The 24947-nt window shown below is 44.3% G+C and overlaps 2 protein-coding genes across 3 annotated transcripts; one reads left to right on the forward strand and one right to left on the reverse strand.

Moving 5' to 3' along the window:
* The first annotated feature begins 162 nt into the window (after positions 1–162).
* Positions 163–5667, forward strand: fam234a (family with sequence similarity 234 member A). The gene is given in 13 exon segments (XM_061706673.1): positions 163–413; positions 901–1214; positions 1298–1408; positions 1491–1673; positions 1846–1970; positions 2415–2547; positions 2908–3040; positions 3118–3258; positions 4006–4087; positions 4412–4564; positions 4634–4736; positions 5171–5238; positions 5240–5667. Coding segments are annotated over 12 exon segments (1662 nt in total). The 5' UTR covers positions 163–413; positions 901–928; the 3' UTR covers positions 5384–5667.
* A 414-nt stretch (positions 5668–6081) lies between these two features.
* Positions 6082–24921, reverse strand: LOC133418192 (katanin-interacting protein). 2 transcript variants are annotated; one of them, XM_061706635.1, is made up of 30 exons: positions 24838–24921; positions 24258–24389; positions 23811–23998; positions 22442–22530; positions 22074–22249; positions 21433–21536; positions 21252–21353; positions 20951–21100; positions 20262–20502; positions 19290–19421; positions 18404–18546; positions 18107–18213; positions 17720–17816; positions 17414–17620; positions 16606–16743; positions 14897–15650; positions 13695–14462; positions 13396–13604; positions 13021–13096; positions 12743–12920; positions 12234–12399; positions 11758–11927; positions 11627–11691; positions 11397–11507; positions 10851–10990; positions 10663–10764; positions 10196–10356; positions 9812–9838; positions 9483–9565; positions 6082–8762 (listed from the first exon to the last, which is right to left on the reverse strand). In XM_061706635.1, the coding sequence occupies exons 3-30, from the start codon at positions 23826–23828 to the stop codon at positions 8704–8706; spliced, it is 4773 nt and encodes a 1590-aa protein (XP_061562619.1). In that variant the 5' UTR covers positions 23829–23998; positions 24258–24389; positions 24838–24921; the 3' UTR covers positions 6082–8703. The 2 variants fall into 2 exon arrangements, with proteins under 2 accessions (XP_061562619.1, XP_061562618.1); XM_061706634.1 differs by having other exon boundaries at positions 21433–21539.
* Positions 24922–24947: the final 26 nt, after the last annotated feature.

Here is a 24947-nt window from a genome sequence, read left to right on the forward strand (position 1 = left end):
CGTTCGAGAAATTGCCTATTACCCAATCAGAGCGGAGCTTCTTGAGTCTCGGTGCACTTACACCAAATCAGAGCGGAGCTTTATGACACTTCTGTTCTGTGTCCCACATTTTGTCTCTCAGGCAACACCTTTAAACTACGTATGTCGATTAATCGTGTAAGTTGTTTTCCTAGTAAATGCTACTTTACGCGAGGCAATGATTACGATTGAGGCTCGTACATTATAATGAATCATAAAGCATTCGAACTTCTTTACACAAGAAGCGCTTACCTGTGAGGTAAAGTCAGGGTAAAAAAATATTTGGGCACCTATATTTTATTTATCCCCCCAACTGTCTGCGTTCGGGAGCCCAGCGTACATTTTTTTTGGTTTAGCTTTTTAGTTAAACATTAGCGGAAAACGACTCTTTGACGGTGAGTAAAAAAAAAAAAACGTGAATTTTAAGTCAAATTACGTTGAAACGACGCAGCCTTTCGTGTCAATTGGTATTGCAGCTGTTGTGGGGGTTGGTGGGTGGGCTTTGGCCCGCATATGCTCAACAAGTTAGCCAACTGTATAAATGTGAACTTTTCCCAAATTAAAAACGCCCCAAAACAAGTGTCACGACCGTGCATTCGATGATTTATCACCATAGGAGCTAAGCTACTAACCCAGGTACACCGAATGTTTATATGCCACAAACAGCCTGTGGCTGTAAACAACAAATAACAGGTTGAGCTAGTTTGTTGTTGTGCTGAGAAATCTCTGGAGTGACTGTTGGCTTGCATCAATAGGCCCGCGTTTACAAAGGTGCGTGCAGCAGAAAGAGCTGGAAATCACACACAGGAAATACAGTTGGTTATTTTTGATGGGTGCGTTAACAGATTGGAGTCAATTGAATGTTTGTCTCGTGTCGAGCAGAGTTGTGCAGCGATGCGCTAAGAGAACGATGGAGACCACGGGCTGTCCCACCGAGGGTGAGCCCCTGAAGGGCGGCGAGGACGGAGGTGAGACGGGACCGGGACAGGCACAGGCACCGGCACCGCCGGCGACAGAACTGAAGAGAGGCTGCAAGGAAGTCCTGGGACTTTCCAAACTGACCCACTGGCGGACGGCTGTCTTCTTCCTCTCCTTGTTCCTCTGCCTCACCGTGGTCTTCGCATTCTCCTTCATCATCCCCTGTCCTGTCAGACCGCAGTATATTGCTTCTTGGAACAGGACATTCTCGGGAGCGAGTGTGTATTATTTTTTATTTTTTTCCCTAATCGCTTGATAACAATCTGGGATTGAATGTGACTCGTATTTTTGTTTGCCACAGAAACCTATGACTTTTTAGCATTTGAAGATGCGAGTAAAGACAAGGTGATGGATGTCTTGCTTGTGGTCAAGGACACAGAAGCCAGTCCGAACAATACATGTGGAAATGCGGGTAAGATGGACTACGTGACTGAAATGAACATTTCAAAAAGAAGAGAAATGAGAAAAGGAGCCGTGTCGGTGTGTTTTGCCAGGTCTGCCGTCGCCATGCGTGTTCATGCTGGCCGTGGACGGGACGGACGGAGAAACTCTGTGGGAGCGTCCGCTGGATCCTGACTTCCACTGGGCTCAGTGTGGCCTGGACACAAACACGGGGCAGAAATGGGACTGTCTGCTCTTCCATTCGGACCAACTGTCAGCTCTAGACAAATCTAACGGTGATGACGATTACTGCATGGTGGAACTTTAGACATCCGACACAATCTTGATTCGGAATAGTAATGTTTGAATTGTTTTAATTCTGCGGTGGCCAAAGTCCAAATCAACTGTCCGTTGTAGGTCAACGTAATTTTAAAATCTTATGTCAGACCTGATCGTGTGTGTCGTCAGGTGAGGTCAGGTGGCAGCGGCCTCAGCCTCCTGGCCTCCACAGCAGCGTGCCCGTGCTCAGTGTCCCGGATCTGGATGGGGACAAGGTCAGCGACGTGGCCTTGGTGGCCTCTGATAGCGTGCAGGTAAACAATATTACGCTCACCAGCCACAACATACAGCAGCTATTTCAAAATAGAGACATATACAAGTCTGGGGGGAAAATGAAGAGATCCGGAAAAATTGTTTTGACCAAAATCAGAGAAACTTAACATTTAAACTAGATACATGGCCAAGTCCTTCAACGACCGCCAACTACACTCTGATGCGCTGACATTACGTCACTTACCAGGCCGAGCCCCTCCTTTTAAAAAAAGTCACAGATGCTACACTATAGAATGTGAGGGTAGCAACCTAAAGTGGAGAACTGTTTAATTAAACACAAAATCCATTTTTATCGATTACTCCATTGATTGGTATCATAATCGGTAGAATACTCTGCTCTAAAAATGTGTGATAGCTGCAGCCGTACATAAAAACATAATTTTTTTCAAGCTTTTGCGCAAGCTAAATGTTCTTCCACCTCGCAGACTCAGCTGGTGTTCCTCTCGGGGGGTACGGGCATCCAGATTGGATCCACGGTGGCTCTAAACGCCACACAAACCGCCGGTCATCTTCTCCATACGACCGGGGAGGGCGCGCAGTACCTGCTGCTGCAAAAAGGTCAGTGAATGCAGCGAACCCTGCCCACTCGCGGTTTGCTTTTCCCAAATTCACCTCTGTGAAACCTATCATCAGCTATTTGCTGAAGAACACCTCTCGTGTTCTTTACGCTCATTCTCTATCGCTCCAAAATGCCAACAAAACCCAATAAGCAAAGCAGCAGTCCGTCTCAAGGATGTACTTTTGTTTTTTATTATACATGGCAGGGCTCAGTCCCGATCCCCAACTAATAGTTTCACAGCTTTACTGTAAGTTTTACACATTTGGGTTTTTATCCTGGTTGTAGTTTTGCAGTGGTGTGGAACCGCACTGCACATTTGTAATATTTTGCCAACCCGAACGTCGTTGAATATTTTCCAGACACTGGCTTGTATGGACTGGCCCTGTGGAGGATTGCAGCCAAAGCCAAAGAAGGGCTGCAGGCGGGCCTCAAGAAGGCTAATCAAATGGAGAGAAAAGCCGCGGCCACATCTGGATTGGTACCGGTTTACGAGTAAGGCGCCGCTGAACGCAGCCCGCCGTTTGCCGCCGCTTCGCGCCTGCGTTCTAACTTGAGCCCGATGCTTGCAGGTCCGACTCGTTGAGGCGCGTGGTGAGAACAGACAAGGATCAGACGTCCAACTTGATGCTGGTTACGGGCAGCGAGGTGGTTTTAATAGACGGGAAGACATTACAGCCCCTGTGGACGTTCAATACCACCACGGTCTTCAGGTAACTATTTTGTATTCATATTCAGTACGATACACCCACAAACATGATATTAGGTACACGTGCACCTAGTCTGAAGCCATAGCTTCACCTAAAGGAACCTGTGGTCAAAGGATCCAAAGGTCAAAGTGTGTATGTGGAATCCCTCTCGTGGAATGAAAAAGAATTCCGAAATTGAATGTTCAAACTGCATTTGTACTGCAATTTTAAAGTGGTTCAAACTTTTTATTGATTGTATTTTATTAATGAGTATGGTACAGTTCAGTTGTATTTAACTTTGAAGTACAATATCCCTGTCCTTAGCTATCCGCTCCAAAAACTCATTCCATATGTTTGTTATTTTTCTGCTCTTTCTGTAACACTCTTAAGATGTCACCAAAGCTTTAGCTAATAGGAAAGTGGTAATTGGTGTCAAGGAAGTATGTTCAAGTCATACATCTCAACTGAAAGCTTAAGATCTTTGTGTGTTGGGGAGGAGCTACGTTTAGCCTGGGTTGTTAGCAGAAGTTAAAGATAGTCTTCGCTGCATTTGTATGTTTTTGCTCTTCTGAGTGGCTATTAGAAAGCACATTTTGTTTCGAAATAAAATCACCGGTAATCCATTTATTTTAAGTTTAATGTAAGACATTTGAAATGATTGATCCTAGTTTGTGGTATATTTACGATTAAATTACATTTAATAGGGCATATTAACTATATTAGTGGGGGCATCAATGTATGTTAATATTTGCTCTCATGTCATTCATTTAGGGAGCCCGCCTTTGGTCACTTCAACAAAGATGGCGTACTTGATGTTGTGCTTGAGGAGGATATGGACAACTCAACCAAGAGGGTAAGTTGTCACTTGTCAGTTTATATTTGTTTTTGATTTGGAATAGTGTTTCCCGCTTCATTGTTAACGCCCCCGCTATATCATTGATTTATTATTATTTTTTTTAAAGCATTTGATGGGTTTTTAAATTTTTTGAAATTTACTTCATCGGATCGGGGCAACCCTTGTATTAGTGTACAAATGGGTTTAAAGCGTGCCGTAGAGGTGAAACTATATATATGAAAATATATATATATATATATATATATGGTCTCTTTAAGGTTGCGGGTTTTCGTCTATCGCAGGAGGTTCACTACAACTCTAATGCTTGCGTTTTGCCCGCAGGTGTTGATTGTCGACGGGAAGTCCGGTGCCGTGCTGTGGAATGTGGACCTTCTCTCCAGTGCCGACACGCCTCGACCCACCTCCGTGCACACCATCAACTCCGTCTCCATCTTTGTGTTCTGGGGGCTGCTTCCCCAGCAGCACAACTCCTCCGTAAGTCTATCATCACACATGCTGCTCGCTGTCGATCGTATGAAGTCTGAATGGAGTGTCTTCCCTCAGGTACCGTCAGCTGGTGAACGTCGTTCTTACATGCTGCATCCTCTCTACTCTAACGTGCTCCTCCAGTCTGAAAACGTCATGGACCACATCATTACATTTAAAGGTACCGCGTTTCCCCTGCTACAGTGTTTTTTTTGTTTGTTTTTAAAGCAATAGTTTTTGAATGGGTTTACACATTACAGTGATCGGGAGCGACCACTGCTGCAAATACCTGAAAATTAAAATGTTTATACAGAGGTAACCTGCAAAAAATGCGGGGGTTCACTGTACAGTATTTGTTTTTAGAACATATACACTGTTATTCGCTAAAAATAATAATAATAAAAAGTCACATTTGTTCTTTTTGTACTCAGGACATAGAAATAACATTGCTTTGATGCTGTCTGCTTCCATCTTGGTGCCAAGGAAATCCTTTTAAGTGATTTGAGAGCTTTAATTAGACAAAGTAGTTATCGCAGATTTTCCCCAATGTTGGGTGGATTTGGAAGAGTTGACCGTTGTGAGCCCAGTTTAGCGGTTTTGGGATTTCTGTCGTAGCTACGTTGATGGAGAGAGGACGCCACGCGGCCTTCATCCTGCTGACAGGTCCCGGCACCGAGGACACAGGAAGGCACGGTGGTCCTCAGCAAGTGGAAGCTGAAGCACGACGTGCCTCAGAGCACGGTGTGCCCCATCGGCGACGGCAAGTCCTCCGACACGGAAAACAGCATCAAGGAGGCCTTCAACAGGCTGCGCTTCAGCGATAATTGAACGAACCTTCCACCGGTCGCTCGGTTCGGACTTCCTTGCTCTTTTCTGTTCGTTCCCGCTGTGTCAAGTGTTTGATTTCAGGCTGTGCCTTTTTTTCAAGTTTGTAAAGTATTGATGATGCAGTGAGTTCTTGCAGTGTGGTTGTAGAGCATTATTAATCAGATTTACAGTATATTTGTGACTTATCCATAGGATATTTCTTTGGGCTGTATATTAGTGAAAATGTGTTGCTTTCAGGGGAGCTGGGGTTTCTCAATCTGTTCAATATTAAAATATTTTTTAAACATCTGGGACTATTTTATACCTCTAATTAACTAAATCTACTGCCAATCAACTTTCAATCGCTCATAGTTGGAAAATAAAGACGCTCACATTTTTTTCATACATTTAGTACGACACGATTATACACTTAAATGTTAAAACGTATAATGGTGCCAACTCTTATCTCCAATCATGTTTCCCCATTGAAACAAATGCAAATGCCATTAATGTGTTCCAGACCCACAAAAACCCAACAAAGACAACTTGGTTAATAAGAAAAATAGTTATAGCATTAGCATTATACTTTATAAAAATACAACAACAAAACTAAAAAAAAAAAAAAGTATACGCCCATATACCACACTTTGATGACAAAATGCAGAAGACAACTATGTCAACTAAAATGCTTTAATTAGCCATTTTTTTTGTGGAGGATAGATATATGCTTGTAAGAATTATATTGTCTACATGTGATGATTTCACCGCGAGAATATGAATTTTAAGAGTCTGGGATCGGGGGAGGGGGGTGTTGATTTATTTAAATTGGCTGTATACGTGTCTTAAGTGGAACCCCGGTCGCTGCTCGAGCCGCCGGCGGGCTCAACGTGACCCGGTGCGTCCGCCCTACCGTCTGCGTGGTGCCGCACGGCTGTGGACGTCGCGAGCTCATCACTCGAACGTCGGACTTTCACCGCAGGGCCGACCGAGCAAAAGCGGCGACAATAGAGCCAAAAAGTTACAATTTGATTGATGTAAGCGGTATAAAGAGCAGAAAATGACTAAATCAGACCAAAAATCCCTGCCTTGGAAAAAAAAAAAAAGGAAGCCAGGTGGACATGGCCAGCATAAAGCCAAGAGGGTTAAGTCAATCAGCTGTTGTCGACTGATGCAGAAAATACATAAATAGGTGAAAATCCGTGACAGACGATATAACAAATTTGTTTTTAAACTGGTTTTACCCCTCCCACATGCTTTAAAGACATTTTAACCTAATAAAAAGTATGACTCAGTGCTTGTTCTCACTTACTCACAAAGTTCCTCCAAATGAGAGTCAAAGCGCGCTTGCTTCAAGCCGTCACTCCTAGTTGAAGTTTACCGTAGTTAATTAATTTTGTTCAACAAAAGTCTGGAAAAAAGTTTATGCTACAGAATGTGAAATGACAGACAGGCCAACTGAAATTAGCATATATGTTACAGTAATTGTAAAATGCCCAACAACTGCGACTATAACACATACAAACAGCGCATACAACAATTATTTCTGCTCTGGTGGAATGATGTTTAGTTGAATTTAGTAGGGGACCTTCTCTGCCTCTTCTTCTTGCTCTTAATTACATTGTATGTCACTTAGTGGACCTTGGTGCTGCCCGCGGCATGTTGTGGCACAATGTAGTACTACACTGGAGATGTGCAACTCTTAAATCAGGCTTTCCGGTATACTGTAAAAACTAGTAATCCCAAAAAAAAACGATCCCTTTAAAAAGTTGAAATCATAAAACAATACGCTGTGCTGAAGGAAAAACAACATGGAGTACACTTGTAAACATTTTATTTGTCTTTGAAATAAGCCTACATGTAATACACAGCGTCAATCAAGATTAGAAAAATAAATAGCTTTTTTTCAAAAACACTTAAGTACCACGCATACAATAATCGTCACTCAAATGTGACAGCTGGTGAGACTTTCCCATGCGACGGTAGCACAGTGGCTGTGAATTAAAATGTATTGAACGACCCAAACTACCGATGTCAAAGTGAACGCGTCCCGTCGTGAGATCGTTGATCTCGCAATTTGAGGTAAAAGTCAGTAGTTTCTGCATATTGGAAGTCGCCTGTAACAGCGTCGATTAAAAAAAAAAATCTAAGCTTAGAAATACAAATAGACCCGATCAAATGACCAACCAAAGTGGCTTAAAAGTCGTACGGCCGATTCGCAACTTTAGTAAAGGTCACTTGGATTTCAACTATTTCTCTACATGATGTTGAGCTCAAGCTAGCATTTGGCAAAATACGCTGCGAAGCTACGTTTACCTTATCTTCTCAAATGGTGGCCCCTTCTCAATGCGTGTCCCACAACCCCATTTTTCACATTTTAACCAGTAACTACGAATTCCCGTTTCAGACACGATTGTTAACTCATGCCCTTTGTTGCTAACCAAAAACAGCAGCACCTACCAAGGCATGTAAAACATTGTTATTAGTTCTGCCCATTTTTTTTTTTTTTCCAATAATAATAATTTTTTGGGTTTAAATTTTCAGAGATGTATGAAAAATTGACTTTTGAATTGTGTGACATTAACCAGTGGTGGCTTTGCAGTCTGGACACGGAAGGGCGAACATCTTCGGAGTCTCCAGAATTTTAACGGCCCAAAAAGTGGCTGGATTTGTTGCTCATTGCTTTTCTTTATATTTAAAAAAAAAAAAAAAAATAGTCTCCCAGGGATTCAGAAAAACTATTATGTTGCCAACAACCCAGTTGACACCTCCAGTGAGTAAACACATCCACGGGCACTAAATGAGGAAATGGGGTTTGTGTTGAAGATTGGAGCATGGATTTCATGTATGGTGTCAGCTTTTTGTTTAGTACATATGAATACTCAATACAAAGAGTTCTCTGACACATTAGCCCACATTTATAAACGACTAATAGCTACCAATAAGTGTGCATAGCATGACATTTGGTGAGGCAAAGAACTAGGCTCGTCAGTGGATTCAATTGTGAATAAACACTGGATGTAGAAATTGTCTGTGAAACTGGACTGGCTATTTATTATATTGATGTATTTACACGGCACAGGCAGAGTACAGGCACAGTAATAATAAGGCTGGCAGAAAGCAGCCTGGCGGGTTTATTTAGCCTGGCACTGAGGGAGCGACTGACTCTCCGTTTGTAGTGTGTGTGTGTGTGTGTGTGTGTGTGTGCGCGCGCGCAACGCAAACCCATTGTGATCAGTGCAAAACGTGTCCTCTTCAGCGTGGCTCATGCAGGTCACATGGCGTGTTAATATAAAAGGGAGACGGGAGCTTTCAGCCACCGCGGGCGTAAAGCGAGCTACATGTCAGTACCTCCTCTGTCCGTGTTTCCCGACGTCGGTCATGCACGTTTTAGGCCGAAGACCTGAAACAAGGAAGACCACGCACACATTATTAGTGAGCGGAGTTCAAAATTGCTCAAGTGTCAGCGTTCCCCCGATACATCCATTTTTTTCAAGTATTTTTTAAATATTCTTTCGTGAGGTTCTAACTTCAAAACAGGTAACAAGGGGGTAACATAAAATAGCAAATTACAAACATAAAATGTATCGAAAAGACTGGCTATATTGTAGTGTTTGGGTACATGGTCTGTGGACTGATTTTAATTAATTATTATTTTTTTTAAACCTTTCCTGCGCAACTGACTAAAAAAATATTTGCTTTTTTTTGGTGCTCATGCCAAAGCAATAAAAGTATTGCAACAGCATGGCTTTGGTGCAATCTGGTGGCATCTTAGTGCCCAGAAAACAATTGAAGTGAGTTGAGGAGCTTCATTTAGACAAAAGTAGTCATTTGCCGTCATCTTGTGGCAAGAATGGGCAATTACAAAGCCTTTTTACTGAAATATTAATCTTATTTAAAGGGAGAGCTTAAACAAGGACAAAGGGCTGTTTATTTGAAGATACATATTTTTGAGAGGAAGTAAAAATAAACAACTGAGATAGCGTGGTTGCACAAGTGTGCACACCCACGATGAACCCCAAATAGAGTTCTGATGTTCAGCTACATTTGAACGGGGCGTGTAGACTTTTTATATCCACCGGTCGGTGTGTGAAAATGACGCTGTCATGTTTATGTTGCTTACCTGGGTCTGCCGCTTGCGTCTTGCTGTGATGGACGATCTGATTTTCATTGGTCATCTTGACATCTTGGTCTTCCACGTAATTACTGCGACATGACAAGATTAAGGAGGGGTGGGGGCAAAATCACATCATGAATCAGCTGTTGATCAGGGTGGAGAAACGCTCAACAAATACTGAAGCTAAAAGGAAAGACGGGGGGGGGGGGGATGAAGTGAGGGATCACAAATTGGAAGCGTGGTCAGGGTGGGAGAAAACCAAGTGGAGGACATTTAAGGGGGCAATCTTCAATGTGAGGAGTGACCGCAAGCGAGCGCTCTGCAGTATTACTCACTGTTGGGGGCGTCTGCTGCCGCGGGGGCTGAAGTGGAGAAGAGCACAGCCGGTTCATACTAACGTCACCTCACTCCCAGCAAATGGCTTCCCTCTTAGCTCATTCTTCCTCATATAGTATTTAACTTTCGATTCATGTCCTTTTTTATTTTTTAGGCCAAGAGAAGCCAGCGTTTGCGTCAAGCTGTTTATTGCCACTCCCATTTGAAGTTAACAAAGACGATTACACAAGTGTATTTGAGCAAACCATAGAACTTATGAAAGTCCGGTAGCTTAATTTAGCTAATGCAAAACTGACTGTTAAGGTATGAAATTAAGATTTCTTCGTGTTTGTATTTGAGGCCATTATGAGATAATTGCTCCCACCCCCAGACGGTATCTTTACCTGATGACAGTGTTCCTTTCACGGTGTGCAATGTACGCGTTGTCAGTGAAGAGGACGGTGTGGTACGGCACCAGCGCGTCGCACGTGGGCAGAATGCCGCGGCTCGTGTGGCTCACGCTGTCCAAGATGCCGTTGTACACCAGAAGGTCGTCCACCAGCAGCTACACGCACGCACGCAAAACCTTTGAATTGAGCTAAGAGCAGTCTCTTCTGTAGACGTTTGTAAAAAGCAGCTCAAAGCAACATTTGTTTGTTGGGTCCATCTTAATATGCGGTATCATTTAAAAAAAAAAAGTACATACTGTACCAACATATGGGACTCAAGGTCCATAAAACAAATATACAAACCCGAATTCCAGTGAAGTTGGGACATTGTGTAAAACCTAAATACCATTAATTAGGAGCGTGCTCACAAAACGAATTCAACTTGTATTCTCAAGGCACCACTTTGTAGTTAGGAGGCTCACCCCAAACTCTTTAACTCCTCTCTGTGGGGTCTTGGAGTAGTTCCACAGTTTGATCATGGACACGGTCACCGGCTGATCAAAGATGACGTACACGCGGTTTACCTGCATACAAACAACAGGTTCATTAGCAAAGACAAAAGCCTTTCAAAAATCTTTTTTTTTTTTTTTTTTTTAAATCCCTTCCTCACCAGTCCAGGGAGCACTGGAGCCAGCCACATGTGTCTTCCATCCTGCGTGCTGTTGAAGCCGTCTATTAATTTATCCGGAGTCCTCACGTCGCCGCTCACATTGTCCAGTACGTTAACGCTGTCTGGGAAAGCAGCAATGTCTGACAGACGTTGAGGAGCAGATACAGTTGATGACAACACGATTATTACTCTTCTTTTCAACACTTGGGCGAGGAGGTGAAGTGTAAACTGATTACGTTGGGCAAGCTGATACCTCCTGACATTTAATATAAAAGGTGAAAACCGGTGAGCTGTTGCACCATTTTGAGCAGGGTTGGGAAAACTTTTTGGTGTTGCGCAGCGTTGTGTTTGCGGCAAATATGCCTTTTGGAATTACGGCCAAGAAAATTCAGCCTTATCAGGCTATAACACATTTTCCTACATTTGGGATATTTGAAGTGTGTTTTTGCACAATGCAGGAGAGCTTGGATGTTTTTCTATTGTTTTATGACAGCAACGATATTTGGTGTGTGGGGGGGGGGGAGTATCAACTGGGTCAAAGGATACTGTGGTCACTGAGGCTGATCTTCTCATGATTCTGGTTGTAGAACTCGAGGCCGTTGAGGCCGATGTAGTAAGGGTCTCCCCAGGTGGTTAACAGCTGCAGCTGAAAGATGACTGGAAGTTCATAAAACAAAATTAAGGAATTCAAAACATGAAGTCTAAAGTTATCAAACAGTGCAGTGGTACCTTGGCTTGCCAGTTTAAAAACAAACTTCAAATTTGCAAAAGGATACATCCGCAGGGCATGATGGGAGCTTCGTAGTCCATGCTGGCTTGTTCTGCTTTCTTCGCGCTCCGCCTGAGTGAGTTGCATAAACGTTATTTCTCCAGCAGCACCGACAATGACACACGGACACGTTCTTACTTGTTGGGATACTCTTCGGCGCTCTTATTGTCAGCGGGCGTCTGGAGGTAGTCCAAGAAGAGGATCTCTTGGGCAAAGTCAAAGTGACAGTTGCCTGGTCCTTTCCTGATCAGGAAGCCTTCAACAGGGGAGATGGTGACGTTGTCCATGATCACGTGGATCACCTTCACCTAGGTACAACACATATATATATATTTTTTTATTATTAAATATATTAACCACCCATCTCACTTGCTGCCTGTCCTTAGTGGTACTGTTTAACACGTGGTAAACGTTTCAGGACCACCTGCAATAGTGTCCTTAAAAATAAAAAAATAAAAAATTTAAATAAAAAAATACATTATAGGGGGAACATTGTACAATATTTGTCAACTTTCAACCGTGCAATAAATAAAGAAGTAATGTCCACTGTTTCTGAATATTACTCATTTTCCTCTTTCAATAGGTGTTTGTTGTTACGAATGACAGTGTCCCACCCCTCTGTACGAGTCCTCGGCGGACTTGTTGTAGTTCCAGGTGCGGAGCCCAGCAATGGTCTGGGCCTGGGGGAAGGTGATGGTCACGGTGTGAGGCTCTCCGTAAGAGAAAGGGATCAGCCACATGTGTTGGTCGTCCGTGGTGATGTTGTGGCCGTCGATGAGCCTGAAAAAATGAAGATACAAAAATGACACATGCCATTTCTAAAAAGCAGAATTGTGTCAATGGCAAGAAAGTAGGACACTCGAGAGGAGATTTGTAGAATTATTTGTAATAGTTTTTTTTTTTTTTTTTAAAAGGCCAGGGGAATTTATTTACTCAACTGCAGACTATTCGGGGAGACGCACTCATGAAAGAAAATATCAGATTGTTTTATTTTGGGGTCCGAATTTTTATTTGGGTTAATGTTGCCTCCAAAGTGCTCCTGTATCTTTAGAATTGTTCAGCACGATTTGGAAACTTTACAAGTTCCCAAGCGTCTTCAGTATTGACACAGAGTCAGGCATACTTATCGAGGGTGCGCGAGTCCTGTCCGTATTCGGGCAGGTCGTTGAGGTCCCCGGGTGAGGCGACCATGAAACTGGGGTGCAAGGGTAACCCCTCTCCGTCCCTGCCGACCACCTCCAGTCCCGTCAGGCCCATGTAGTGCGAGTCGCCCCACGTTGACGCCAGCTCCAGACGAAGGCCTAGCCGGGGGTTGAAAGAAGCGAGACGCCGCCGGGATTCAGTGACCGCAAACAGAAAACTTGGTAAGATGGGGCAAAAATGTTCAAAACGTGCGCTCACACTTTCCAGTGTACATCCCACGAATCGGCTCCATGTTCTCCAACTGGCTCACAGTTATGTTGAGGTGAAGTTTCAACTGCGAGAACAGATGTACCCATTTTATTTCCCCATAATATTATGGCTCACAGAATCTTTCTTGTGCCTCAGAAAAGTAGAGAATGGTGAAAACCAGTGCTTCCATATCAAGATATCTCATCTCAATGTAGCCGCAAATTGACGCGCTCAGCGTGAAGTGTGGGCCTGTTTAGGATTTTTGTAAAGTGGAAAATAGTTCCCTACATGCCCTGAATGTTCTTCAGCATTCACACAAATGAGAAACTCCCTGACAGCGGAGCCTCATTATCTTTGTAAAGACATTTGAAGCCATGTACTTACGGCGAGGTCCTCCTCGCGGAAGCCAGCCTGGGTGAAAGGTCTTTCCTCTCCCTCTCCGTCTGCAGTGCGCGGCCTGTGCAGCTCCTCCTCGTGCACAGGATTGTCCGATCCTTCGCCGTCACCGAGGAAGGTCTCATCGAAACGGGACATGGCCTCCAGGATATCGTCGTCGGTAGTGAACAGAATAGTGTCACCGAATTGATCCAATCCTGAATTCAAATGATATACATCAGTATATAAATCAAGGTGGATCATCGAGTCAAGATACTACTGTAACTTGAATGTGTTTTCTTCAATACCTCCTGAAAGAGTCCCGGAAGCTTTCGCGATCTCGCCCCTGAAGATGCACCTCCCATCCAGCAGCATCTCCACCTCCTTCACCCCTCGGAAAGAGTGGATGCGGGACTTGTTGTAATTCCACACCCGGATCATCGCAACCTGGTAGGCGCGTCCGAAGTCCAGGAAGATGGTGTGGCTCCGACCAGGCGTGAACGGGGCCAGCCAGAGGTGCATATCGTCCTGTGTGCGATGAACGCCGTCCGTCAAGTTGGTGACCACGCGGGGGTCCTTGCCGTACGCCGGGAGTATGTTGATGTCAGGGGGGTCCGCGCTAATTTGAGCGGGTTGGAGGGGCTCTCCGCTGGAGCTGAACACTTCCAGGCCGTTGAGGCCCACGTAGTGGCGGTCCCCCCAAGTGGACAGAATGTTGATGACCAACCTTTGGCCCTTAGGGAGCACCGGGATCTCAAAGTCTTCCTCCTGCTCCATAAACAAATCCCCATCAGGGCCCTCACATGGCAGCCCTCGGGCGGACGAGGAGGAGGAAGGTGGGCTCGTGGGCGCGTCGCAGGCGTTGGCGGGCACCGCGGGGGAGCCGCGGCTGGGTTGCTGTTGAAAGTCGTCAAATATGTCGCCCTCGAAGCCCGTGTTGGAGAGGCGACCACGTTGGCACTGGTTAAACTTGGTGAGGGAGTCCCACGATTCCATGAGGGTGTCGTCCCGGTGGCTGTGCCCCAGGGGCCTCGGGGACCGCTGCCTCCTGCCGGCGTTGGCCGACATCGTTGCCTCTGCACAATACGCAAACATTACGAGGTGTGTTAGAAACGTTCCAGGACTGGTGTCACAAAAGATAATACGGTCATTCAAACCCAAACTACAGGTTTTGTGAGTGGCTTCAGGTCTTGCTTTGGAAACTCAAATGTGAGACTTTCTCAGGATCCAAAGACATAAATAGGCTCATTCAGTTTCTCAACCGCTGTGGATTGGATGACAACATTATGGAAAAAATATGTAAATATAGAGGTAGTCAACCGCAGTTGAGATCTTGATCGAGATCTTGGGGTGTTGTAAGGCAGGAAAAAACAGGGACAGCAACGACATGGAGAGAGTACAATCAGTATTTCTACTTTTAATCTTTTTACACCAGTATCTGTACTTGTACTTATGTACAGTGCGAGTACTTTTGCCAACTCTCTCAAAAAGTCCAAATGAACGTTCCCACCTGTCTTTGATTTCACGTGTTGCTCCTCTGTCTGCCTAGTTCTTAAGGAGCTCCTTCGGCCGCTGAACGGCCGCTCGTGCTTTTGCTCTCTGAGCTCGTCCAGCAGGTCACAGTTGAAGTCCAGAGAATCGGCCTTCCACTGTGCCCCGTTAGGCGCTCTCTCCCCCCCCCTGCACACACGACCGGGGTTGCACGGCAACTCTGGGAGCAACGAAGACGACGAGGCTGAGGATGCCGATTTGGGCTCCGCGGGGGACTGCTGCGGAACCAGCCACCGCGGCCTCTCCCTGCTGGCCTCACAGCCCTCCGGGGCGGATCTCTTCAGGGGTTGCAGCCACTGCGGGGTCATCCGCGATGAGGACGGCTGCATGGTGACGGTCTGCGCCATGGGCGCGGGCTCGTCAAAAGAGTTCCTCTGTGTGGAGGAGCGCCGAGCGGAGATGGGAGGAAGAGGTGCGTGCGAGCTCTCCTGAGTGTCCATCATAGCCTGGCTTGATGCATCTGATGGCAGAAGAGCGGAACTGAGGTGCTGGTGCGTGCCGCTGTCATCGTGTCGCTGGGGGGTGGTCCCCCGGAGGTTGTATCCCAAGGATGAAGGGCTGGAAAACAAAGAATCTGAAGCCTGGAAGTCCTCGAGCTCAATGGTGGTGCTGTAGTCGAAGACCTGGTTGCCGCAGCCTCTCTCTAGCTCGCCCTCAAACACGAGCGTGCTGTTCAGGTACAGCTTTACATGACGTGCACCGAAGTCAAGTTCCTGGAAGCAAAAGGGAAAAAAAAAAAAGCCCTCATTTAGAGTACTAAAAATATTTTCTATTTGTAGAGCGCTTTTTATACACTCCAAAACCACAAATATAACCCAAACTAAATATAAATACTATTCTTTTGCAGTGAAGAGCTCAAAGGTTTTAAAAAGTCACAAAAAGCAAAGATGTTAAGAACAAAACAAAACAACAACAAAAAACTTTATAAACAGCGGTGTAGTGAATCTTCAACAACTTGACTTTTTCCCAATTTAATTTGCATGAGGGAAAGAGTATAGCTTAGAAATGCATCCCAACAATACATAATTGACGACGGATTTTCCCCCGCCACTATCTTCAGAGACAAATACATGCATATTAGCTCTACAGTAGGCTTTAATTTCTTTTCATTATCATCACAATTTGGCTAGCGTTGTCACACATCAGGAGCAGAACTGCATAGCTACACTGATGATTAAATAATGTAGATATAGAGTATGTAATAGACGCACTGAATGAGTCCCCTGAGCAAAGTAGCCATTATGGATAACAAGAAATGGCTGACGCCCAGCCTAAATCCGACCGATCCTCCTGGCAGAGAACCCACAGAAACCTCCGACGGCCTAAAACATTCCCACCCACATGTCCTTACCTGACATGGTCCCTCGCTCAATGCCAGACTTTGAGACAGAATTCTAGAATAGTGGAAAGAAACTAAAGCAATACCGGGCAAGACGTACCCCTGAATGACCAACAGTGAGGATGAAAGCACACAAGCCCACGTTTCCTCTTACACTAATCTTCAGGGCTAATCTCTCTGTGCTCCACATTTGGGACAGACTGAGTGGCAGCTCAGCCAGCCTCTGCTTAGAAAGAACTTCAGCCTGATGCAACGCCACTGACAAGGTCACCTACCCGTCTCAATCCAAAGCCCAGCACCGCAATTATAGGAAAAGCGAGGGCGCTTACGTTAAGGCTTCTGTTGTAGTTCCAGATTTTGATACGAGACATCCCAAAGTCTGCAGAGCGCTCCGTGTTCCGGATGACGAAATAGAGCTGGATGGGAGGGTGGAAGGGACACGTCCACATGTGGCGCACCTTGGTCGTCTGCAAGCCCCCCACAGCAGACGCAAACAAATCAGTCAACGCCACCCACGTTCCTTATCCAAGCATAGCATTGAAAAATAAAATTGCGTTTCTGCAGATACCTCACTGAAAAGGAGGGTTGAATTTATCCAAAGTTTCTTGGATGAATTACGACACCTAGCGACTGTGCACAAACTCATAATATACAGTGGATAGAAAATCTACACTCCCCGGTTCAAACGGCAGGTTTGTTGTGTGATACCAAAAAAAAATGAGACCAAGAAAAAACATTTCTACCCATTTCCCCCCATTAACGTGACCTATAACCTGGACAAATCAATTGATTAAATTGTCGATTAATTTGATAATCGATTACCGTAGTTGTGGAGTGATCGATTAATTGTTGCATTCCTAAATTCTGAACTTGATTCATCAATCTTTTTTACTGAGGCTGTAGTTTGCAGTGGTGTAGCACGCCATTGCATTTTAGCTGTCATGCAGCTAAATTAATTAAAGTTTTTGGTACAGGGAGACATTTATCTACGGAGATTTAAATAATCTATACCCCTAAATGCCTTGCGGTCTATCAAAGACTAAGGTCATAAAGGGTTCCTAATTTTGTGGCTGCTGTGTTTTTAATCACTTTCTTCAAAGTAGAATCTCATTTTTATACTTGAGGCCGGAGACCGACCTTCGCCTTGCCATTGACGAGCGCCGCCAGATTCCCGGGATAGTCGACGTTCCTGATGTCGAGGTCATGCGGCGACACGTACAGCTTCTTATTCCCGGGGCCGAAAAACTGCAGCTCGGTCAGGCCCACCTGCAGCTCGTGCCCCCAGTTGGACAGGATCTCCATCGTGACGTACAGAGCGGGGGGGACCTCTGAGGACGGCCTCAGCTGGCGTGACAACATATGCAAAAAAAATACAAAACAAAAAAGGTGCTCTCAAGGACTCCTGACTCAGCATTATTCTGACATGCAGCTTCTGGAACTCACCGGGGGTTTGCCGCAGTCTGTTTTGACACCCGGAGGAAGGTTGAAGGTGGGTGCAGCTTCCAGCTCCTCCAAGGCTTTCAGCAGTTTGTGCTGCTCCCTGAAAGGCAACATGACAATCGGCTGCTTCCTTCTCATCATCATGGTACTCAAGAGGGACAAAGAAAACATTCAGCTTCATGTATTTTCTATAAATAATAGCACGCTTTCATGCTTCCGACCTGCAAAATGTAATGAATTAGCATAAATACAAGAGGCTAGAAGAGGAGCTCTCAAACAGAGGTCCGGGAGAATCTTTGGAAAAATGTCTCCCCTGGACCCGAGACGTTTGAGAACCCCTGGGGGGGGAAAGAATATCAACTTTTGCATGGGTGCTTTATTTGCTCCAACCTGGCTCCCATGAATGTGATTCTCTCCATGGCCACAGTGACACCGCTCTCCTCTTTGTCGCTGCTTTTGCGATGCACTAAGCCGTTCATCATCTGCTGCCCTCTGCCCTGGATGAAGTGAAGCAGAATGTTAGAGTCAGACACACACACACACACACACACACACACAAAGCTTTTGGGTTAGGGTTTAGTTGTGAGCCAAATCTGTCACTGGATTAAAACCACCAACATGCGTACAGTGAGTAGCATACAGTGACAGTGGGAACCAGGTCATAACGGTTGAGGGTGTAATGCGAACCATGTTGCGAGTGAAGAGCTCGGAACTCTTGCTCTCTCTCTGGATGGCCTGGCACACCCCACGGGCGACCTCGGCCTGGTCTTGCTCCTCAGTGAACGCCCTCCTGGCTGTTGACAGGCGCCTCTCCGCCTGACTTGCTGGCCCTCAAAACACACACATAGTCATTAGGGATGTAGCGATACCACTTTTTTTAATTTATTTATATATATATATATATATATATTTTTTTTTTATATATACCATTACAACTCGCAGTTGTGATTAAAACGTATGTTATCTTAATTTTGTTTTCCAAAAACAAACTTCTCTTGAACATGGCATAAATTTCACTCAAATACTTTTTTAGATTAACAACATGTCATGACTGACATTTTAATAGACAAATGCGTGTTTTCTGTCTAGCCACACATTTCACTTAAATATATTATGTAACACAAGGTATTTGAGTTATGTGGTGTAGCAGTATATTGATGAGATGAAAACGAAAACAAAATACATTTTTACTCCCTCCTACTCCTGTTGAACATGAATGGGCCAAATGTGCCATTTATCGCCACTTTTTTCTTTATCTTTCTTAGTTTATAAACGTTAGCTTTTTCAGATTATATGTTTGAATAAAGCAATTAGTCAATCATTTTCCGCACTCCCCATCTTGTTTTGTCTCTTGAGCGTGGCGGGAAGCGAGAGTTTATTCCAGCTGACTACAACCTGGATTGCCAGTCAATCACAAGGTACATATCGTGAAAAACAAGATGATTCACACTCACGTTCACAGCGTCTCGGAGTCGGAATTAACCCAGGCTGCCTGTTCGGCACCACAGGGTCAGTGACCCATGCGGAAACGTTTTGCTCAAAAAACAATGCTAGTTAAAAGCTCAAGACTTACTCGGACTACCCCAGCTGTCTTTTGAAGGTGGCATATCTAATGTTTTGCTCTTCACCAACACTGGCTTGGTGGGTATGAAGGAGTCACTGTTATCCTTCCTCTTTGCAGACAACGAACGCTCAAGCTTACGTCCTAGAACAAATGAGGGTAAGGAAGAATTTCACTCTTGGAAAAAAAATACACATCGTCGCTGTCAGGCAGAATCTTTGCATCTCCATAACTACAGGACATAAAACAAAAACAACAACAAAAACCATCATTTTTGAGTTATCAAACATTCTATCATTAAAGTTCTTAAGCTATTTTAAACTCTTTAGATTGGGTCATAATTTGTAAAAAAATAATAAAAATAAATAAATAAATGATAAGACACCGACATTGGGGACTGACCAATAGTGTCGATTAGTGCAAACTATGAAATTGACCAAATTTGGACATTGGTTTCCACCCGACAGTGAGGGTGGAAAAGGTTCTTGCTGCCCTAAACACTATCAAAAGCATTGACTTACATTTACGACCTAAATTCTAACAGTTGGTCAATTAAATTGTATGGACTCATTCCCAACAGGCTCTTTGTTTTTGTCTTACTTCCTGTACATGCATGTTTTAAATAGTGTGTGTCCAATCAGATTTCAGCCTCTACGCGTTGCCATGTAAATCTAATCTGCCCAAGGCCTTCAGAGTCAGTAGTGATGGCAGATGTAACTTAAACTACACTAGGGTCTGCTTCTTGAACCAATCCGATTTAAAAATTTGTCCTCACAGGGTCAGCCGTGACATCACGTTTTCTGTGCTCACCGAGTCAATTTCGAGCAGCAAAAAACATATGAGGCCATCTGCAAACAATAACACATTTATTTAGCATCTCTAGTGAAATGCTATAAATGTTTTTTTTGGTTTTTTTAATGTTATTCTCATCGTGTACAGTTCAAGAAGATTATTTGACATCTTAAAGTGGAGGGTGACACCCACCTTTAGGTGCCGGTCCGAAGTCGAGGACAATGAGGTTCGCTGGGTCAAAGTGGCAATGCGAACTGACGGGCTGAGGGTTGGAGGAAGACTTGGAGGATGACACGGGAAGTCCCAGTTCGTCGAGACTCTCCGTGCTCTCGTCGCGCTCGATTTGCTCCTCCACCCACTCCTCGTCGGACTCCTCCCCCGCAGAGCCGCGGCTGCTCCGCCGCATGCTGTTCTCCAGGCTGCGCCTTAAAACCTGGTGGACGGGAGGTTGCGCTTGTATATTAAGTGATATACAGCCAGCAGCAGATCAGGATTATGTACAGTTGTGTTCATTAAGCTTAGCCGTTTGGATAATTTGCCACACGTTGTGAACAGAGTACTATAAAGGTAGAAGACTACTACAAAAACTGAACTTCATTTGGGGTTAATCAGAGACATTTTAAAGGGCGGCAGCTGTGTGTTAACACTTAACATGAGCTTGACTGAATGTAATTAATTCTGAACACAGTCACATCCCAGTTATAAGGAGTGTGTGTACACATGATCTCAGATATGCTTAATGCATATCTGTTTTCAAATGTAGGGAGGAAAGGTAAAATGCTGTCTGAAATAATCAATTATTAAGTACTGTACAGACACCAAGAAAATCTATTAAAGTACAACAACACAGTATTTGTACCTCGGTACTCCCCCCCACTGACCTTCACTTCTTCGAGATTGAGAAGCACCTTCTCGCCGTGCTCCTGGCTCGCTTGTCCTGCTTGGCTCTCGGGCCTGGTGCCGAAGGAGCGCGAAAGCATACAGGTGTCACTCGGCGAGCAAAGAGCGCGAGGCGAGCGTGGGCCGGAGCTCTGCGCAAGCCACAGTGATTGGATGGGGTGGGGGGCAAAGATGGAGAGATGCTAAATGGTAGAGACAGCTGCAGCCGACACAAAGCCCCTCCCCTTTTTAAACAAATAAATAAATAACACAAGCTTGGTGGCCATTGTGTGCATTTTCTACCTCCATGTCTACGCTTTCATAAGGCTCAAATTCATCAGAGTAGCGTTTGTCCGGGCATATCTTCAAACTTGGTCCATCCTCTGTTCGGATTATGATAGAATCCTGCTTGAACATAAAAATATTGGAATTGGATTTCAAAACAAATGGATAGATAGTACAGATAAATGTCAAAAGAGTGTACCTGAGTCCATTCTTTCCTCTGGACCTTTCCGGGGGCGGTGTGGCTCCTCCGCTTGTGGCTGGGCTCCAAATCTTCGCTTAACTGGTGGGCGCTTCGACAGACATCTGCTGATGAGTCACAGCACGAAAAAGGGAACATGAAGAGCGTGCCGCGCTGCGTTCGCTCGCCGCAGATGGAGCACTGCAATTATGCATGCGGACGGTCCACGGCACATATGAGGGAAGCGAGGAAAAGCTGCTGCCACCGACAACTATCACTTATCATGTATTCAGCGTGGACTGGGCACGGGATCACGGCATGCGAACTCGATGGAAAATATATATAATAATTATAAAATGCATTCAAGAAAAAAAAAAACTTTTTTTAAACCCAAAATATTGTTGACTAAATGGGATAAACCCTGAAAAATGAAAACTTTTTTTTTCCTAATGGGGGAGCGAAAAAATAAAATAAAAAAATAAAAAATAAAAACCTGAACATTTTTGGAATAAAATATTTTTTTTAAAAACTAAAATCTACGAACAGGTGAATCCACAGGTGCCAAACTGCGAGTAAGTGGGGTCCACTATACATCAACTCCTGAATAATAATGCTCATTGGAACGAGTGAGAGTGTTTTTCCCTAGAACACGCAGTACAAACCTTCTGTGCACGCAGTCCTCCAAACAGGCGTGGAGGTGACAGGCTTGTGGTTGGAGCTCTTGTGCTGCTTCTTGCAGGATTCCGCATTGGCTCCGTTGAAATAAATGGAAAAGCCTTGTTCTAGTCTTTCCAGCTCTATCTCTCTGGGGCCTTTCACTTTCAGTCGATTCAGGATCCTGTGGATCACAGACAACTTTATGCACAGCTCTATGACTAAAATGAGGAACAATGTACCAAAACCTCCTCCACCTTGAACTAATCATTGCTTTTGGCAGCATTAATCGAGCACTAAAAGTCACAGAAGAGTTAAGCATCTTCAATGTGAAATCCCATACATGTCTCCTCGAGAGCCCGTGCTCGCACGTCACCTGTTTTTGTGCTGGAGACCGATTAAATATTCATCCGCGTTGTAGTCCACAGCGGGAGCGAGTTTCCTTCCTTGGCACGCCTTAGTCTCCTTCAACCGCACACACAATGCACAAACATGTCAGGAAGGCCTACATCAGCTGTCCAAATATGCAGCACACGTCATTACTACTATAATCAATAACCACCACATACGGAATGTCAACTATGTTTGTTTGCGCAAAAAAAAAAAAAAAAAAAAAAAGTTGTTTTCTTGATGAGGACCTACCGAAAAAAATACATGTGCAATAATTTCAAAGTGTGTGACACAAAACTGCAAGCTAGCATCTGTAAAAATGCGTGCGTGCAAAAATTTGCCATTTCGGTGTGACAAGGCCACTAATAAGGATAAACCATTTGGTTTTGAAGATGATAAGAATAAAATCCCAAATTTATATAGCAAATTTTTTAATTTTAAATCATTTAAAAACAAAAGAGCAAAAAACACACACAGACACTTGAGGCTGATGTCGCTTCTGCTGGCAACTTCTTCCAATTCTGTGCAGCATAACAACTGAATGCTGCGTCACCATGTTTGAAATGAAGTTACTACAATCAATACATGTTCACTATTCATGCAAAAGGTTTCTAGACGAGGACCCAATGAAGAATTTATTTTAAAAAAAATTAAAAAATGAGAAACTGAGGTCCTTGACGTAAAAGTGTGATCAAATTCAAATAATAAACTGGAAAAACACAATTGGCATTAGTCCCAATATTGGCCATTTTTGTGTGACTCCTACATCAGTTGTTTGACTACACAACATGACTGCAATCAATAATTTAGGACACAGGTGTCAAACCCAAAGACAGGGGGCCCGATCCGGCCCACATCATTTTATATGGCCCACTAAGGCAAATCGAGTGACACCTCTCTGATGAAGGGAATGTCCACCATTTATGCTATAAGTTGTTCCTCTAGAAAGTGGGCCTCGATACATGTGCAGTAATTTCCAAAACTTTCACAATATCTGCCAATTCAGTGACAAGTCCACTAATAAGGATCAAATATTTGCTTTTATTGGAAGGAGCATCCGTGCACCATCATGCAACATTAGCAGGAAGGAGGAAAATCCCAAGACCCTTACTTGTGTATTAATACAGGCTACTGCATCTGTCAAAGAGCAGAGAGAGCAGAAGACAAGCAAGGCAGGGAAGAGGAACACAGGAATAGTGGTTAATGGCATAGTTCAAGGAGTAAGGAAAAGCATTGGAACATAAGTGCTGAAATTCAAAGCACCTCCTCTCCCACGTGATGCGGGGAGTCAAAAAGGAGGCCGCCGGACTGTGAATTTGGAGAATGAGTCACTACACCGGGCGAACGTGGCCTACCTGGCTCTTATAATCCATTGTGCGGCAGACCGTCAAGCAGATGCTGGGTCCACATCACCTCGTGGTGCGTTCCGGTGCCCCTCGGAAAAAGCAAACATCACCGCCCCGCCTGACCTTGGATACGCCACGAGGAAAGACCTCAACTTTCGCGAGGGCTGCATTCACCGCGTATTAGCATAGATGGGAAGCTGTAGAGGGGAAACATTTTATTCATACATTTCCGAGAGCTGTTTTTGAGTAAGGGAATATAATTGCTGTGCTTCGGTGAATACATCCACGATGTGTCATTATACAAATCCCTTTATTATAGGCCTATGTGATGTTCACAGTTGCGTGTGCTCTTTGAGTGGATTTAGACCGAAACACAGTACATTTTGATACTTACGGTAGTATCACACACAGATCGCAAATGCGTCCCAAACTCCAACATTCGTAGCTCAAACGGACCTTTTTCCCCTTTTCAGTGCTTTCGAGGTGCTCCTCGTTGATTTCCAGGTTGCATCCATCTTCCAGCCCAATCGACATTCTTCACATTATATAAGGCCGATCTCTTTTTTTCCCCTTCCCGTCTGTTTAACGCTGCAGGTGAATACAGATACAGATGCGGGCAAAAACAACACCCTAGGTTAGCTACGAATGGGAAATATTTTCCTCCCTGCCTAGCAACGGCAGACAAACATCCGTTAATTACAACGTAGTCGATAAAATGTGATTTTTAAAATGACGTTACGCTAAAACGGAGACAACGTAGACATAAGCTAAGCTAACGATCACGGCTGTGTTCACAACTGCGGCCAAATTTGTAACGGCGACAAATATTAGCCGTTTAAATGCGTTTACTAGTAAGAAGAATTTATAACAGAAATGTAAAGCAGTAAGTACAGGAAACGTTAACGTAAACAGTTAGCGCATAATTGACTGACTTGTAGAGGCCACCGCATTAAAGAAAAATGTAAAAAAACGAGTTCTTCACACTAAATCTTGTCAAGACTTAAGCCAAAACGTACTTAATACTGAAAACACTTACCGTCGTTGTACTACGTTCACAATAGAAAATGTTAGCATCGAGCTTGCTGCTCTTCGCTCATGTGTCCCACTATGTTGTGATGCGAGGTTACCAGGATGGCTCTCCACCAA

The sequence above is a fragment of the Phycodurus eques genome, chromosome 19 (genome assembly GCF_024500275.1).
Source record: "Phycodurus eques isolate BA_2022a chromosome 19, UOR_Pequ_1.1, whole genome shotgun sequence".
In the NCBI taxonomy this organism is placed as follows: domain Eukaryota; kingdom Metazoa; phylum Chordata; class Actinopteri; order Syngnathiformes; family Syngnathidae; genus Phycodurus; species Phycodurus eques.

Excerpts from the sequence above, each read along its gene's own strand:
- LOC133418192 (XM_061706634.1), bottom strand. Across the intron at positions 12,400-12,742 it reads GACTCGCGCACCCTCGATAA|GCTCATCGACGGCCACAACA; the intron begins GTATGCCTGACT and ends TCATTTTTTCAG. Across the intron at positions 9,839-10,195 it reads GAAAGGAACACTGTCATCAG|CCCCCGCGGCAGCAGACGCC; the intron begins GTAAAGATACCG and ends TCTCCACTTCAG.